Below are 18756 nucleotides of genomic sequence, written 5' to 3' on the forward strand. Positions count from 1 at the left end.
TAATAGTTTTATTAAATTAATTGCATTTTTTAAGTGTGACCAATGCAATTCACATTTTTTGCAGCTACTTCATATTTTTGACAAAGTAGCGAAATTTCCATTTAAATTATTCACTTTAAAGCTCTCGCAATTTGGCGTTTTATTTTTTAAAAGTGTGACCAACAACAATTACTTACTTTTAGTTTGTGCCGCATAAAAAGTGTGACCAACAGTTGCGTTCAAATAATTCACTTCAAAATAACTTTAATAAGTTAAGAATAATTACTTATGTTATTCGAAAATCTATTGCAAAAGGTTTATAGTTTTGAAAGATCTTAAAAGATGTGACCAACTTCTAAAGGAATACGTAATACCTACAAAAGTATTGTCTAAAAATTAAATTGTTCTTTTAAGTGAAGTTAGGTAACCGTAGAAAAAAAATAGTACCAGAAAATCACAGTTTAAAATGTTTGTTTTGAGCCGCATAACAAAGTGTGACCAACACATTTTTTTCTGGTTGTATTAAGCTTTTAATCTATTGAATGTTAATTAGTTTATCTTTAGTTGTATTTAAGAAATTTTAGATTAATTTACCTAATTAAAAACTTACCTAAAAATACTCATTCTAAATATTCATGCAATATCTTTAATATTTTTAAAGGCATTAAATGTCGTAACCAAATTGTGGAAAAAACGTAGTACCGACAAAAGAATTGCTTACAAATTGAATATTTGTAGATGAAGAATCCGTAGAAAAAAATAGTACCAGAAAATCACAATTTAAAATGAACCACACAACAAATAGAATAGCTTTATCGTAAGAATGAACTCAAATTTTTACATATTTTACGTCAATCTACCCGCTTGTATTGGCTTTTGGATTACAGGGTATTTAGTAGCAATGTGCCAGCAAATATTGAAAACGCAAAATTTGAGCTTCGTTGCAGTTTCTTGTTGTGATTTTCGCTGTCGTTGTTGTTGGTGTTGTTGTTGTTGTTGTTGTTGTTGTTGCCTGCTGCTTTCTGCTTTTCAATAATGCACGAAGCTTCATTGCTGACAAAGTACGTCAAACAACAGCAACAATAAGAATGAGAATAAGAATAAGAATAGGGAGAATAGCATGAGGATGAGGAGGAGGCAAAAAGAGAAAAGCATTTTGTACATTTGCAGAGCGTTTTGTTGAGTTCAATTTGTTGTTTGGCCTGGCAGTCGACGTCGCTTTGCCAGCTTATTTATTCGTGGACTTATTTAGCACTCGAAAGTATGCAATAGTTTCCTTAAGCTCACACACACACACACACACACACATAGTTAAAATGCACTCGATTTGATTGCCATTCAATATTCAATTGCAAGTGGAAAGTGGCGATTCCGCTGCTTCTTCTTGTTCTGCGATTCTTGATTGTTGAAACTGCTTTTGGCATTGACTATTAACAAACACTTCAATCACGCCCACTAATTGCGGGCATTACACAGCAAAACAAAAAAGTGTCTGAAATCAAGATGTTGATCTTAGTACTAAGAACAACATGAAAATATTGGTGAACACTTCTAATTATGATAAAATACTTAACTTTCTATCAAACTACAATAAAGAATGATTCGCTCTTTAGCTTGACTAACTCATCTATGGACAAAAACACTGAAAACTAGATTTAAATGTTATAGAAATTTCAATAAATTAGAAAATTTTTGTAACCCAAAACTAGTCTTGCTTTGAGAGTTTAGCATTTTTCATAATAATGTTCTTGGTTTTATAAATTTGATCTTAAAATGTTCTTATTTTAAGAACTCAGCTCTTAAGATGGAATATTAAGATTATTAAGATATTCTTATCTTTAAAACCTATTCTTTTTCTTCAGTGTAGTATTGAAATTATTTGCAACAAATTGCAGCATCTTTCTCTCTACTTCTTTTACATCTTACATCTGCGGTAAAATTAAAATTGAGAGCACGCTTCGTGGCGATAAAGTTAAAGCTGCTAGTCGATAACAATTTAACTGCCATTCGATAGCAAGTTCCTCATGATTATATTGTTGGCATTTTAACAACACAAATATTCTCCTTTACCAAATAGTCTAATTATAATTCTTAAAACTCGTATTATCCGCTAAACATCCATTCTTACTAATGGGAATTCTAAGCTAAACACATTCAAAACAATAAGGCATAAATGTCTCTACCTAGAGTTATTATAACTTTGTGTCTGCAGAAAAGAGACATCTCCGACCCTGTAAATTATATATAACATATATACTTGATCAGCATCAACAGTCGAAAGTATGAAAGACTGGATCTTAGAGACTATTAAAGATAGAGCTAACATATATTGTATTTAATACTTTATATTCGATATATTCATTAGATGACAATATTGTATATTTTGTACGCAATGGTATATTTAAATATGGTATATAAATATCAAATAAAGCCTTCGGTATTATTTATTATTTCTTCAGCATATAAATTTTTATATTCTTCAAGAATAATACCGACATGTTTTTCTTTTATTCATAATGGATATAACAAAAATACCCTCGGTGCAATTTAGCATTTTTTGGTATATTTTGTGGTTTTAGTATATTAATTCGGTATATTAAATAATAATACCACAGTGCTTTGCTTTTATTCAAAATGATTAGCGGAATATACCGAAAATAACCGTCGGTATAATTTTGTACTTTTGTCGGTATATCAATTTGATGTATATTAAGAATAATACCGCATTGTAATGCCATTGGTATAATTTAGTATTGTTTCGGTATATTAATTTGGCTTATTTTAAGAATAATACTGCACTATTTTACTTATATTAACGGGTATCTCACAGGCGAGCACACTCAACTGCAGCTTTCTCACTTGTTTGCACTGAGTAAAGCGCAAGAAGATTGCTTGTCGATAGATTTAGGAGCTCCATTAATGACGCATTCAAAGTGTTTGTAGAACTGCGAGTCTATAATAAGTATTTAAAAGAGCGTTGTCGATGGCAAACGTTAAGCATACGACCCGTAGTACGTTGTGAATTTCATATTTGTTTATTGGACCCCACATGGCAACCAAAAAAACAACAACAACAAAAAACGAAAAACGAAAAGAGTGAGGCTAAACTATTGCGAGGCAACTGCAATTTGGCGTGGCAAAGAGAAGAGGCAACAACATTAATCTCCGATCGCATCATTAATCAAGGCAGCCAGCAACAAAGCAAATCTCGAGGGCGAGGCCATAGTTAGAAGGGGAGAGAGGAGAGAGGGGAGAGATAGGAGAGCGGGTGGTCTATTCGAAAAGCATTTATCAACATTTGCACATTGAATTAAAAATAAATAAATCTTTGTACAAATTCCAATGGTAAAATAGCATTTTAATTTCGCATTTGACCTTCAATTAACGTTCGCAATAAAAATCGTTTTCCAATATTTCGATTCAGAATTCACAATTTCGAATTCCGTATGCCAAAAGCCAAAAAGCCAGAACAACAATTTACTACAAAATTGAATGGCATGATATTTAGTTGGCGTATTTCAAAGCGTACAATCGCTGATCGCTAAAAGCTGATCACCGATCAGTGATCAGTGATCACTTGAGTGCCAATCGAGCATAAAGACTTGAAAGTAAATCAAAATGCGTACATTGACAATATTTATCACTTGAGCGTAGCATTTGGTAGATTTAGCATTTGTTAGCCATTTTTTGGTATATTCATTTGGTATATTTTAAGAATATTACTGTAATGAGGTTTATTTTAGCATTTTTGGGATATTACATTTATATATTTTATGAATAATACTGTATTGTTTACCCTCGGTATATACATATGAGTACTTTTTGGTATATTTTAAGAATATTACTGCGTTATGGTATATTTTAGTATGTGTGTATATTGAGTTGGTTTATTTTGTGAATAATATTGCACTGTCTTGCCTTCGGTATATTTTAATACTTCTTCGGCATATTAATGAGCAATATATTATAAACAATATTATAGTGCAGTCTATTTTATTATTATAATTAAAGAATAATACTACATTGTGGTATATTTTAGTATTTTGGTATATTACATTGGCATATTTTATGAATAACACGACACAGTGGTATATTTTAGAATTTTTTCGGTATATTAATTTGGTAAAATTTAAGAATAATACTGAAAGGTTGTATATTTTAGTGTTTATCGGCATGTTAAGTCGGTAAACTTTACGAATAATACTACACTGTTGCCTTCGGTGTATTTTAGTATTTTTTCAGTATATTCGCTTGGTATAAATCAAGGATAATGCTGCATTGTGATATATTTTAGTATTTTCTGTATATTTACTTGATATAATTTAATATATTTTAGTATTTTGTGGTATATTAATTAGGTATATTTTATGAATAATTGTTTTGCTCTTATTCAAAACGGGTATCTCATAGTCGAGCACACTCTACTGTAACTTTCTCACTTGTTATTAAGACATCTCTTCTTTTCTATTCCTATGTTTGTATTGCAGGATCCCAAGATCCTCGACAAGGTAACCAAAAAGAATGGCACGAACATCCCCGAACTGGATAAACGCTCTCTGACCATCTGCTCGAACACGGACTATATCAATATAACATATCATCATGTTATTTGCCCAGATGCAGCAACCGCCAAGGTAACCACAAATCGTAATCATAATCGTAATCGTAATCGCGATCGATCGCAGTGATCAGATTTGATCAGTCGAATCATGCATTATCTCTGTACTCTTATAGATCTGGCTAGATGGCATACGAAAAATCACACATAATGTCAAAGCGAATAACATATGTCCCATGATGTGTCTGAGAAAACAGTAAGTGAACTTTAGAGTCAAGAGTTTGATCCTTCACAAAGCACAAAAAGTGTTTTTGTATATACTCTGTTTCTGTCCCTCTCTCACTATCTTCTCTCTCTATCTTTCTTTGTGTTGTTCGTGCTGTGTTTAATATCTCAAATTTGGAAACTCTTGCACGTTGTTAAAAATCAAAGAGACTTTTGCTTACTATAAATACTATACTATACATCATTCACAATCTACATCATCGATTATCAATCATTTCTCAACTCTTTCTGTATTTTTGGAATGGATATTGCCATTCATTTCTATCGATTATTTCATTTTGTTTTCTAATTTGCATGTCTTGCGCCTTGTTTTTGTGTTCGTGTGTTCTCGTTATCGTTATCGTTACTATACTGTAATCGTGTTATCGTTATCGTTATCGCGTTATCGCGGTCAGAGCTGGCAAAAGATGTTGCGCCAAATAACGCATAACAATCGAGCCACCAATGTGTGTCCACGCACCAATCTTATGAAACAGTAAGTTCCAAACTCAATTCTTTCTTACTATCGCCATATTACTATCGCTAACTATCGCCAACTATCGCATCAGCTTATGACTGTGTGGTAAGTACACAACTTTGATAATCTTTAAACCAACTTTTGACAGTAAATAGCTAATGAAATTGAAGTCGAACTTAAAGACAAATATTTATAGAGTTAAGAAACAAAAAGGAAAATACTAGAAAAGGCAAATTGAAGAAAAATAGAAAATGAAATCAGTGAAGGCAAAAGTAAATTAAGAACATAATTAAAGAGGCATTTAATGCTTTCAAAATGAGAAAACTAGACAAATGGCAAAAGGGGGAAAAGAGGGAAAAGGCAACAATTGAAAAGTAAATAAAGACTGCATAATTCGCATTTATTTATAGTTTGGAGAATGAAGACACGATGCTGATGCTGATGCTCAGATGGAAAGATAAACAAAGACATAAAAGTTGTCTGGACCGATTTATAAGCAACACGAAACGGAACAACAAATATAATTCAAATTGTATATAGTGTGTGTGTGTGTGTGTGTGTGTGTGTGTGTTGTCTAGTATTATTATTGCCTCTGGCACAAGTTGTTTAAATTATCGGACTTGCTTTCCTCTGCTCTGGTCTCGTCTGGTTTTGTCTGTTTCAGGTGGGCAGCGGAAACGGAAACGACTTTATCAAATTGCCACACACACACACTCATACATATACATACACTAAGACTTTCTCCTCATTTCTCCCAGTCTCCCCCTTTTTTATTATTCTGTCGCGCACTTTGAAATAGTTGGCATTTAGTTTTCAGTCTTGTGTCTTTGGTCCATTGTTTCGACTTGAAAATAAATTCAATTCATTTGCATTTCTCTTTCCCCTTTCCATTTCTTTCTCTCCTCCTCTCTCTCTCTCTTTATCTACACCTGCTCTTCGAGAGCATCTGCTGCTGCTTTCGTTTGGCATTCTATTCAAATGCCATTTGTTCGCTTGGTTTACGCCTTTTGTTCTCCATCATTCGCAGCTTCTAGCTGCAACTTTACAGAGACTTCAGATAGCCTCAAGAAATTAAATATTATCCGAGTTGATTTCAATTCAAATTTTTAGAAAATGCCCCAAAAAGTTGACCTTAGCAAAAGAAACTTCTTTCATAAGCTATTCTACACTCTACTTCTCTACTATATTTAATTCATTTCCTTTGTTTTTCTGTGTGAACTTCTCTATATAAAATATTAATATCATCATTCTCATTTCTTATTACATATATTATTTTATTTATTCAAATTTTTAAAAATGCCTCAAAAAGTTGACACTAACTAAAGAAACTTCTTTCATAAGCTACTCTCAAATCTTTCAGCTCAATTTTTGCCACTTTACTTTTCTACTACATACATACATATATTTAACTCATTTCCTTTCTTTTTTTAGTAAACTTCTCTATATATAATATCAATTTTCTCTTGCCTTATTTTCTATATTACTTTTTGCTCAATTCAAATTTTAGAAAATGCCTCAAAAAGTTGATCTTAGCAAAAGAAACTTATTTCATATGCTACTCTCAAATTTTTCTGAACAATGTTTCCCACTTTACTTCTCTTATTTTCGCATACTATATTTGTTGTTTTTCTGAGAGAACTTCTTTCTCTATATAAATTATCAAATTTATCATTCTTAATTACTTTTTGCTCTATTGGAATTCATATTTTGTCTGCTGTCTGTCTGCTTAATTTTGTCACTTTACTTCTCTAACTTGGCATGCTATATACATTTCTTTTCTGTGGTATTTATTGCGAGAATTTCTTTATAAAATATTCGTTATACCATTTTTACATTTCTTATTCCAAAATTTCCTATTTAACTTCTCGGATTATTTTGCTTCTTTAGCTGACTCTCGCTTCATTTTTAATCTCCCATATCATATCTTACTTTATTTTTTCGCTTTACTTTTCTAATTTGACATACTGTACTTTATTTTCTAACTGTATTGTGAGAACTTTATACAATTTTTACACTTTACTTTTCTCAAGCGCAACACAAATAAATCCTTCGAACACTTGACTTCTCTTTATAACATTTTTGCATTTCTTATTCAAGAATTTCCTATTTAACTTCTCGCTTTTTTTCTCTAGCTGCCTCTCGCATATTCTTTTAATGTTGCTCGCTTAACTTCTTGGTCTCATTACTGCTCGCATGCATTTCTCACATCTCTCTCTCACTTTCTCTCTCTCTCTCTCTCTGTAACTTCTCGCGCTTCTCGCAATTATTTTAAGCGTTTCGCTGTCCGCTTTGAGGTCAGCTTTAAACTGGCCGCGTTATCTATTGAATGCGAAATGTGTGTGTGTGTGTGTGTGTGGGTGTGTGTTTTAGAGAGTGTTACTTTGAAGAGAAGGAAATGCAAGTTTGTCTCTGTGTATGTGTGTGTGTGTGTAGGAGTGCCAACAATTTCATGTTTGCATTGGCAATTCGTTGACCCAGTTTGAAGTTTTGTTGTTGATTGCATACTTTATATATGTGTGTATGTGTATGTGTGTGTGTTGTAGGAGGTAGGAGGTATGAGGTATGAGGTAGGCGTAAGGAGAAAGGGGCGGGGCAGGATAGGACACTTTGTTAGCAAGGTCTGTGGCCATTAACTGCAATTACTTGCTTGACCTGGACCTGCTTTCCAAATGTGGGTTATTGGGCTTAACGCTTCACCAAGCCTGAAAACCTGAAGACCTGAAGACCTAAAGGGCGTAGGTTAAACACGCACACATCTAAAAAACCTGAAGCTAAGTTAATGACAGAGACACAGAGAGAGACAAGTCGATGCAAGCAAATTGAATTCCATGGCAATTTTCACATCTGCACATCGATCATCATTTTTGTGGGGAGGGGAGTGGAGGGGAGAACGGCCTGCAATTAATTGCAATTGTAATTTGCAATTGCAATTCGATATCACTTTTAATTACACTTCAATTTCAGTTGCAATTATACGCACAACGCTTCACTGCACAATTCGCTCGATGTGTCCTTAAAATGTATTACGTATACTTAATATGTAATTCGATTCGATTTCTCAATTCAAGTTTATTATTATTTACATTTTATTATGCACTCTCGCTCTCTCTCTTTTTCTTTCTCTTAACTCAACAAGTAATTTTGCAATTTTGCATTTGATTTTTTTCATTAATTTCTAATTGAAATTCTATTTGTTTTTAAATTTCCTTTCATTTATTATTTAATTTAATGCGAAATCTCAATTTCACTTGCTATTTTAGCGCTTGTACAAAATTAGTTTAGACTTTCTAAGCAAATAACAAATGTACTTAAAATCATTCACTTTAAGATAGACTTTAAACTTTCTTAACAAACTCCAATTTCAATTTCCCATCTTTCACATTTAAGGTACGTATCAAACTTTAATCGATGTTTCCAAACAGCACTTTTAATATGTATTTCTATGTTTCTAGATTGATATTATATAACAAAAAAAGCAATTGCAAATTTTACTTTCCACAATTAATTCACTATTCCAATTCAATTTCAAGTTGGATGCGTCTCAGTTATTGCGTGGAGAAGAGCGGCAAAATTCCAGTCAAGACATTGGCCAAAACATTCGCATCAGGCAAAACCGAGAAGCTGGTCTACACGTGCATCAAGGATGCGGGTCTGCCCGATGACAAGAATGCCACCATGACCAAGGAACAGTTTACGTTCGACAAGTTCTATGCGCTCTACCACAAGGTTTGTCCGCGCAACGACATTGAGGAGCTCTTCACATCGATGTAAGTGTGCCCCCTGGGAACAGTAGTTCAAGCTGTTCTCTATCTGTCCCTTGGGAAAAGTATTTCAAACTGTTCTCTATCATTTGAAAGAAGGATCGCAAACTATTCTTGGGAATAGTTTGCTTTATCGGTAACAGTTTCACATGCATACCTATTCCCCCTCTAGAACTGTTCCCACTATGAATCAAAGACTTCATTCACCCCTAGGTACAGTATTTCAAAATGTTCTCTATCATTAGAAAGAAGAGTTGCAAACTGTTTGTGGTAATAGTGTGCTTTATCGGTAACAGTTTTGCATGCATAACTATTCCCACTCTATAACTGTTCCTACTACCAAGAATAGACTTCATTCACCCCTGGGAAAAGTATTTTAAAGTGTTCTCTATCATTAGAAAGAAGAATTGCAAACTATTCTTGGGAATAGTTTGCTTTATCGGTAACAGTTTCACACGCATAACCATTCCCCCTCTATAAGTGTTCCCACTACTAAGCAAAGACTTCACTAACCCCGGGGAACAGTAGTACAAGCTGTTCTCTAGCATTAGAAAGAAGAGATGCAACTGAAACTCTTCTTTTTAATGATTCACTCACCCCTGGGAACAGTATTTCAAAGCGTTTTCTATCTGTCATCTGGGAACAGTGGTTCAACTATCATTAGAAAGAAGAGTTGCAAACTGTTCGTGGGAATAGTTGCCTTATCGGTAACAGTTTTGCATGCATAACTATTCCCACTCCATAACTGTTCCTACTGCTAAGTAAAAACTTTAATCACCCCGGGGAACAGTATTTCAAACTGTTCTCTCTCAGTTACAAATGAAATTAACACTTGCAACTGATCTTGGAAATAGTTTATCAGTAACAGTTTGCAGGCATAACTATTCCTACTTAATAACTGTTCCTACTACGAATCAAAGACTTCAGTCAAAATGTTCTCTATCATTAGAAAGAAGTGTTGCGAACTATTATTAGGAATATCAGTAACATTTCGCAGGCATAACTATTCCCACTCAACAACTGTTCACATTCTTCTGATCACTCTTCACACTCTTCAACTCATTTCTTTGCTAAATCGCCTGCTGACTCTTTCCCTTCCCTTTGCAGCACCAAGGGCAAGCAAGACTTCATCAGTCTGGAACAGTTTGTGCAATTCATGAACGACAAACAGCGTGATCCGCGCATGAACGAAATTCTTTATCCTCTCTACGAGGAGAAGCGTTGCACGGAGATCATCAACGATTACGAGCTGGATGAGGAGAAGAAAAAGAGCGGTAAATAATGTCTTTCCCCATTTTTGGGAATCTAAACTAAATTCAACACTTTATTTGCAGTGCAACTTTCGTTGGACGGCTTCAAGCGCTATCTGATGTCGGATGAGAATGCGCCGGTGTTTTTGGATCGTCTCGACTTCTATATGGAAATGGATCAACCGTTGGCGCATTATTACATCAACAGCTCGCATAATACGTATTTGTCGGGTCGCCAGATCGGTGGCAAGAGCTCCGTTGAAATGTATCGGCAAACGTTGCTCGCTGGCTGTCGTTGCGTCGAATTGGATTGCTGGAATGGCAAAGGTGAGGATGAGGAGCCCATTGTTACCCACGGACACGCCTACTGCACGGAAATCTTGTTCAAAGTAAGCTTAAGGCATTGAACTTAAGAAAAAGAACTTGTTCTTTAATTCCTTTTGTATTTGTGATTAGGATTGCATTCAGGCGATTGCGGATTGCGCGTTTGTCTCCTCCGAGTATCCGGTGATTCTCTCCTTTGAGAACCATTGCAATCGCGCCCAGCAATACAAGCTAGCTAAATACTGTGATGACTTCTTTGGGGATCTGCTGCTGAAGGAACCGCTCTCCGATCATCCGGTAAGTAAACGGCGAACTTGAATGAGAATAATCAAGTTAAGTTTTCTTTGACTAATGAACTATTTTAACTATAGCAAAGATATAGAACGTGATTAATAATAATCATGATAAGTTTTCTTTGACTTATGTACTAAAAGATATAGAACATCTGTATCATGTTAGAGAAATAATTCCTTAGTCGAATTATTCTTTAAAGCAAGTTTCTTATAAATCTCCTTTGAATCCTTAAAGAAGTGTTATTATATTACTTATTATTACTTTATTATTATATGTTACATTGTTCTATATAATAAAGAAATATTATTATATAGAAATCTGTATCATGTTATCATGCTAAAGAAATACTTGAAATATTCTTAGTTAGTTTCTTAGAAATCTGTTTGAAATCTTTAAAGAAAAGTTATTACAATTTCTTTTAGGATTCCAAGCAAATTTGCAAGAAACTTGCTTCAAAGATTACTTCTATCAGCAAAATAGTCCAATCCAAAGTATTTCCTGTCGTATGACTTCCAATTAAGTAATCTTCTTTATTTTATTTCCCTAGTTGGATCCCGGTTTGCCGTTGCCACCGCCGTGCAAGCTAAAGCGCAAGATTCTCATCAAGAACAAGCGGATGAAGCCCGAAGTGGAGAAGGTCGAACTGGAGCTGTGGCTGAAGGGCGAGCTGAAGACCGACGATGATCCCGAGGAGGATGCGAGTGCTGGCAAACCACCAGAGGCAGCCGCCGCCCCTGCCCCCGCTCCAGAGGCCGCTGCCGCCGATGGCGCCGCTGCCGAGGGAGGCGGAACCGAGGCAGAGGCCGCTGCGGCCAACTACAGTGGCTCCACCACAAATGTGCATCCCTGGCTCTCCTCCATGGTCAATTATGCGCAGCCCATCAAGTTCCAGGGCTTCGACAAGGCAATCGGTAAGTCGAGGGTAGAAAAATGGGAACAGAAGAATGAACAGAAATAGACTAGGGAAATAAAAGTTAGGATTCAAGTAAGAACAGATAAAGTGGAAAAAACTTAGTTTACCATAGATTGAAGAAATATGTATTTTAATTAAGTGACAAGGCATTTGGTAAGTCGAGAAGCTAAGGAAGAACAATTAAAGAGGAGAACAGAAAGAGACTAGGGATATAAATGAAAGAGAGTGAGAAAAGTTAAGATGGGAAGAATTTAGTTTAGATTGAAGAAATGTGTAGTTCAATTTAATGAGAACAGCTAACAGCGAACGAGTGAGAATAGTTCAATCTTTAAGGAACAATTAAATAAGAATAAAATCTGAGCAGGCAAATAAAAGAAAGAATTTACGTAGAAGAGCTCAAGTAAGTGCTAAGCTTAGATTGAAGAAATGTGTAGTTCAATTAAGAAAGCACCTTAATGTGAGCAAACAGTGAATGCAGTTCAGTGAGAACAGTTTTAGATTGAAGACTAAGGTAAGGAGCAAGTGAATGAGAACAGATTCAATGAAAGGTATTTTTCAGTATATTAATTTTGTATATACTGACAGTAATATATTGTTTCTACCGTGAATTGATAACAGTTATGTATTTTAGTATTTTGTAGGTATTTAAATTTGGTATATTTTAACATTTATGCAACTCTTCAGTATTTTTAGTCGTTTTAGTATGATTTTTTGATATATTTTAACAATAACATAATCGTATGTAAATCTTCGGTATATTTTGGTATTTTAGTATATTAATTTGGTATATTTTAACAGTAATAGGGCAATGTATTGTTTCTATGGTGAATTGATAGCGAGTCTACATTCAACTGTAGCTTTCTTACCTGTTATTCTTTAGTGTGAATTTCAGGCGTAGATTTATTTAAAAAACTAAATTTCATGAAGCAACTTTCGAGGCTCTATTGAGGTTGTAGACAGTGAGTGCACTGCAGTGCAGACAGACATTAAGACAGAAATTGCCATTGAATGACGTATTTTTTCGTTGACCGCAGAGAAAAACATTGCCCACAACATGTCGTCGTTTGCGGAGTCGGCGGGCATGAATTACCTGAAGCAGAGCTCCATTGACTTTGTCAATTACAACAAGCGCCAGATGTCGCGCATCTATCCGAAGGGAACCCGAGCCGATTCCTCCAACTATATGCCGCAAGTATTCTGGAATGCCGGCTGCCAGATGGTCTCGCTCAATTTCCAGACATCCGATTTGCCAATGCAACTGAATCAGGGCAAATTCGAGTACAACGGCGGTTGCGGTTATCTGCTCAAGCCAGACTTTATGCGACGTGCCGACAAGGACTTTGATCCGTTTGCCGATGCTCCTGTGGATGGTGTGATTGCCGCTCAGTGTTCGGTGAAGGTGATTGCCGGACAATTCTTGTCGGACAAGAAAGTCGGCACGTATGTGGAAGTGGATATGTTTGGTCTGCCATCCGATACGGTGAAGAAGGAATTCCGCACCCGATTGGTGCCCAACAACGGTCTCAATCCCGTCTACAACGAGGATGCGTTCGTCTTTCGCAAAGTCGTTCTGCCCGATCTCGCCGTGCTGCGCTTTGGCGTCTATGAGGAGAGCGGCAAGATGATCGGACAACGCATCTTGCCCCTCGATGGCTTGCAGGCTGGCTATCGCCATGTCTCGCTGCGAACGGAGGCGAATTTCCCTATGTCGTTGCCCATGTTGTTTGTGAACATCGAATTGAAAATCTATGTACCTGATGGCTTTGAGGACTTCATGGCCATGCTGTCGGATCCCCGAGGCTTTGCTGGCGCCGCCAAGCAGCAGAACGAACAAATGAAAGCCCTGGGCATTGAGGAGCAGAGCGGCGGCGCCGCTCGGGATGCCGGCAAGGCCAAGGAGGAGGAGAAGAAGGAGCCGCCGCTGGTCTTTGAGCCGGTCACCCTCGAGTCGTTGCGACAGGAGAAAGGCTTTCAGAAGGTGGGCAAGAAGCAGATCAAGGAGCTGGACACGCTGCGCAAGAAGCACGCCAAGGAGCGCACCTCGGTGCAGAAGACACAGAATGCGGCCATCGATAAGCTGATCAAGGGCAAGAGCAAAGATGACATTCGAAACGATGCGAACATCAAGAATGCGATCAATGATCAGACCAAGCAGTGGACCGACATGATTGCCCGCCATCGCAAGGAGGAATGGGATATGCTCCGACAGCATGTGCAGGACTCGCAGGATGCCATGAAGGCGCTCATGTTGACCGTGCAGGCGGCGCAGATCAAGCAGCTCGAGGATCGCCATGCCAGGTGAGTTCGAAAGTTGTCAACTTTTTATACTCTTATCTTTTTATACCCTTTCTGATTGTGCTTTTGTGTGGTGCAGGGACATCAAGGATCTGAATGCGAAGCAGGCTAAAACCTCTGCCGATACCGCCAAGGAGGTGCAGAACGACAAGACGCTCAAGACGAAGAACGAGAAGGATCGACGTCTGCGCGAAAAGCGACAAAACAATGTCAAGCGATTCATGGAGGAGAAAAAGGTGCGTTCGAATATGAAAATAATTGTTATAATAGGAGTTAGAGGCATATTTTTTGCTCAACAGCGCTTATTAACTACCAAATGCAGCTTTTAGTATATTTTAGATTCATTCATTTGGTGTATTCTAGTACAAATATACCGTATTATTTTTTTGGCGATAGCAAATTGTTATATACCCAATTTAGCGTTTCAGTATTTTTTGGTATATTAATTTGGTTTATTTTAGTAACATAATATCATATATTTTTTTTGTGCGATACCAGTTGTTGTATACCAAATTCAGCCTTCGGTATATTTCAGTATTTTTTGGTATATTGGTATTTGGTATTTCATAATATAGCAATACCAGAAAATACTATAATAACATAACTAAAATAATAACATACCAAATTGAAATATTCCAATTAATTTTGCCAATTTAATATACCAAAAAATACTAACATATACCGAATGTTTTTTCTGGCATATTTTTGGTATATTTTATACATATACCGAATATATCAAATGTTAGTATTTTCTGGTATACTAATTTGCCATATTTTATTGGTATATTTTAATACCGGACTAGTTTTCAGTGGAACAGCACTTGTTATATTTTTAATATATCATTCGATATACTTGAGTCATTTTGGTATGTTTATTAGATGGTATTAAACTATACCATAATGCCGTATTATTATATTTTTTATATAACTTATTATATACCAAATAATGCCAACGACATATTTTAGTATTTTTGGTATATTTTACTACCATTAAACAATATTATATTTGCGTTTTATACAAAATATTACTTACGGTATTTTAGTATTTATTGGTATATTAATTCGGTATATTTTAATACCATAATACCATATTATTGTTATACCAAATATAGCCTTCAGCATATTTTATTATTTTCTTTTGATATATTCATTTGGTATATTATAATACTGCAATGGTTTGCTTTTATTGAAAATGTGCAACGCATATTTCTATTTATCCAACATAAGTATAATATCTTTTTAAGTTTTCTTCTATTGAAACATCGACTGATTGCTATAAAATATACTAATTGTAATTATCTATTCATTGTTTGCTTGCAGCAAATCGGCGTTAAACAGGGACGCGCCATGGAGAAATTGAAATTGGCGCATGCGAAGCAGGTCGAGGAGTTTAGTACCGATGTGCAAAAGGTACTAAATGAAACACGGCCGCAAACCGACACTATAACCAGTATTGAGACTGTACTTTAGACTCACCACAAAAACAAACAAAAAACTAAAAAAAAAAAAAAAAAAAAAAAAAAAATACCAAATGAATCGGTTAACGGTAAAAAGCCGTTAACTGTTTTATCGCCACTATCGTTAGCTGTTACAAAAAAAAAAGTTCATCATCTATCCCGTTAATCGATCAACGATCAATCAACCGATCAACCAAATGCAGCTCGCCTCTTCTTCTGTTTGTGTCATGTGCTAGTTTAGCGATCAATTGTAGCCGAGTAGATGAGTAACGAGTAACCCGTAACGAGTAACCAGTAACGAGTAACGAGTTCACCCCACCCACAACGACACGACAGCAACGACATCGGTTCTAGTCGCTACAAAATGAAAATCGTAAACGAAAATAATTCAAACATTTTGTTTTTGTTTTTGAGTTGCACCGCAGATCAATCAATCAATCAATCAATGAATCAATCAATCAATAATCAATCAAATATTATTATTCTTGAAGTACGAACGAAAAGAGAACAGTAAACTGTAGCTGCTAAACCTTTTAACTAACTGCTAAGATGTAATTATCTATATCAATTTTTTCTCTATATGTGTATATTTAAATATTCATTAATTGTCCTTTGGTTTAACCAATTTGTTTCTTACAATTTGTGTTGCGCTCATCACGTATTCGGATTTATTTGTGGCTTAACGTTTCCCTCCCCCGCTTTAACCCAAGTCCAACAAACTCAGAACTCTCTCTCGATATATGTGTTTCCAATTTGATTATCGATGGCAATGTTACGTTTCATTACAAATTCCTGTTTTTTGATATATAAATATATGTATACTTAATTTTGTGCTTTGTGGTTTGGTCCCATATCCCATTTGTAGTCCATAAATACTTGGCAGTTATGTTTAAACAAAAGAATAAAACCAAACTCCTTTCCTTTGCCCTTAATGCCACCGTCCAGCAAATAATAATAATGCAGCTCTACTTACAAATACTATCTAATCGTACTACTTACTCTAAACTACATACTTCTCTATCGCACACTCCATATCACATACAAAAAACATACATACATACATGAATACATAGTTATAACATGGTATCATACAATAATAATCAAATTAATCACATCACAGAGCAGCAAAACTATTGCAAACAACTAACGAAAGATAGCGAAGAATTCAATTAAAACACTTTGACAGTATACTATCGATTATTAGTATAAATGCTATCGATAGTCGAGCGATAGTTTTGCCGCTCTCGAACTCACGTTTATTATAACAGAGCAGCAAAACTATTGCAAACAACTAACGAAAGCTAGCAAAGAATTCCATGAAAACACTTCGATAGTATACTATCGATTATCAGCCTTTCGATAGTCGAGCGATAGTTTTGGCACTCTCGTATTTACATTTATCGCTATTATCGCTAAACGTTTTTTGCTGTACGCCCTAACATCGAGCCAATTCATGCCAACAACTAAAGCAACAACAACCAAAATGTTCTCTCTTTCTCTCCTTCTCTTTTCTTTCTCTTTCTCTCTCTCTCTCTGTCTGTCTGTCTCGCTGTCTAAATGTTTTTTGTACCATTATTCATGCCGCGCCAACAACAACAACAACTACAATTCCTAACCAACATTAACCAGCTTATGGATATGTACAAAATCGAGGAGGAAGCCTATAAGACCCAAGGAAAAACGGAATTCTATGCTTAAAGTGTGAAAGTGTGAGAGCAACACGATCATCATCGTCATCATCATAAATCGACATCGACATCAACATCACCAGCACCCCGCCATCATCGAGAATTAACAACCAGAGAATTCCAATGTTAATCCCCCCAGCAAAATTAATAATGATCTTTTTGTGAAAAATCCAATTTTTAGTTGTATAAGTATCTACCTAAGTGTGTAGGAGTATACCCTGTAAATTGTATACTATTACTACAAATTCAAAATGGAATGAAAGTCAACACTTTGTGCTTTATATTTATTTAAGATGTTTAACACTCACACACCAAATAATTGTTGAAATTATTTCTGAAGAATGCCCATCTCCAACTTAATGAAATATACAAAAAAAAAAAAAACAAAAAACAAAAAAAGAAGAAAGAATGGACAAAAAGAAAATATATATACTACAAATCCTTAAAAAAAATACCAAATGAAGTGTTGGTATTTTTGTGCATGAACAAGAACAAAAAAATACACCGATAAACTTAACCAACCCCTTTAACCTCCTCAATTGTCCCAAAGTTCCCTAAGATATAAAAAGCGCATAGCGCTACAACATTTTTTTTCCGTTCGTTCGTTCGTTCGACAGCGAGAAGTAGAAAATACCAACCACAGTATATACTAAATGTACGTACATATGTTTCAAATTAAAAGGAAAAGCAAAAGCAAAGGCAAAAAAAAATACTAAACATATGTGTTTCCGATTTTCCACCTAAACAGCTTAGCAAATAAATAAAATACCTATGTATGTATTGTGTATGATAACCGTAATAACAAAAACTGACTCTCCCCAAACACTAAAATACATAATATTAAAAAAACAACAAACTTATATATAAATATATACCATAAATTTTTGTGTAAGCAAGAAAGTATTTCAACTAAAGGCAGACTTACACTGCTGGGCTGGCAGTGTAATGTTTGTAATTTTCAACAAGCAAACAAGAAATACCAAATAAAATACTAAAGCATTTATTTTGAATAAATGCAGGAAAATAATACTTCAACAAAATGCTTAAATACCATAAGAAAATTGAATGTACATCCCGATCGATCTATAACAAAACTACAAAACAACAACAAAAAATACCGATCAAAAGTTAATTTCTGCTATGAAAAGAATACAAAAAAAAAAAAACAAAAAAAAATGGAATAAGTGTAAGCGTTTATAAATGTAATAAAATAACTCTCTTTTAGTGCGAGAAATTCAAATGAAACACCCCTACCGGCTATAGTTATATATACGAATATAACCCATATATACTATTTGATAGCAGTACCGTCAATGGAGATAATACTTACCAAAAATACCAAAAAAAAAAAAACTTGTTAAACTTTATATCAAACGCCAAGCAAAAGCGTTCAATTTTTTGATGAAAAGAAAAAAAAAAAACAAAAACCAAAAACCAAACTAAACAAAAAAAGAAAAAGAAAAAATCTTCGTTTAACAGCAAAATACTTTCGCAA

General features: G+C 35.1%; 1 protein-coding gene across 6 annotated transcripts in view; it reads left to right on the forward strand.

Annotated features, from left to right (window-relative positions):
• LOC117572755 (1-phosphatidylinositol 4,5-bisphosphate phosphodiesterase) overlaps positions 1-18113 on the forward strand; it is a 76281-nt gene extending 58168 nt beyond the window's left edge. For 5 of the 6 annotated variants that reach the window (XM_034255843.2, XM_052006208.1, XM_052006210.1 and 2 more), the window contains 11 exons: positions 4467-4613; positions 5218-5297; positions 8810-9046; positions 10148-10314; positions 10375-10679; positions 10747-10911; positions 11456-11819; positions 12856-14119; positions 14196-14352; positions 15437-15526; positions 17203-18113. In XM_034255843.2, the coding sequence (XP_034111734.1) occupies positions 4467-4613; positions 5218-5297; positions 8810-9046; positions 10148-10314; positions 10375-10679; positions 10747-10911; positions 11456-11819; positions 12856-14119; positions 14196-14352; positions 15437-15526; positions 17203-17271 (3045 nt within the window). In that variant the 3' untranslated portion in view covers positions 17272-18113. Of the gene's footprint in view, positions 1-4466; positions 4614-4713; positions 4794-5217; positions 5298-8809; positions 9047-10147; positions 10315-10374; positions 10680-10746; positions 10912-11455; positions 11820-12855; positions 14120-14195; positions 14353-15436; positions 15527-17202 lie in introns of all 6 variants that reach the window. The other variant, XM_034255851.2, reaches the window with a different exon arrangement.
• The last annotated feature ends 643 nt before the right edge of the window (positions 18114-18756 follow it).

This window comes from Drosophila albomicans, chromosome X, assembly GCF_009650485.2.
Source record: "Drosophila albomicans strain 15112-1751.03 chromosome X, ASM965048v2, whole genome shotgun sequence".
In the NCBI taxonomy this organism is placed as follows: Eukaryota; Metazoa; Arthropoda; class Insecta; order Diptera; family Drosophilidae; genus Drosophila; species Drosophila albomicans.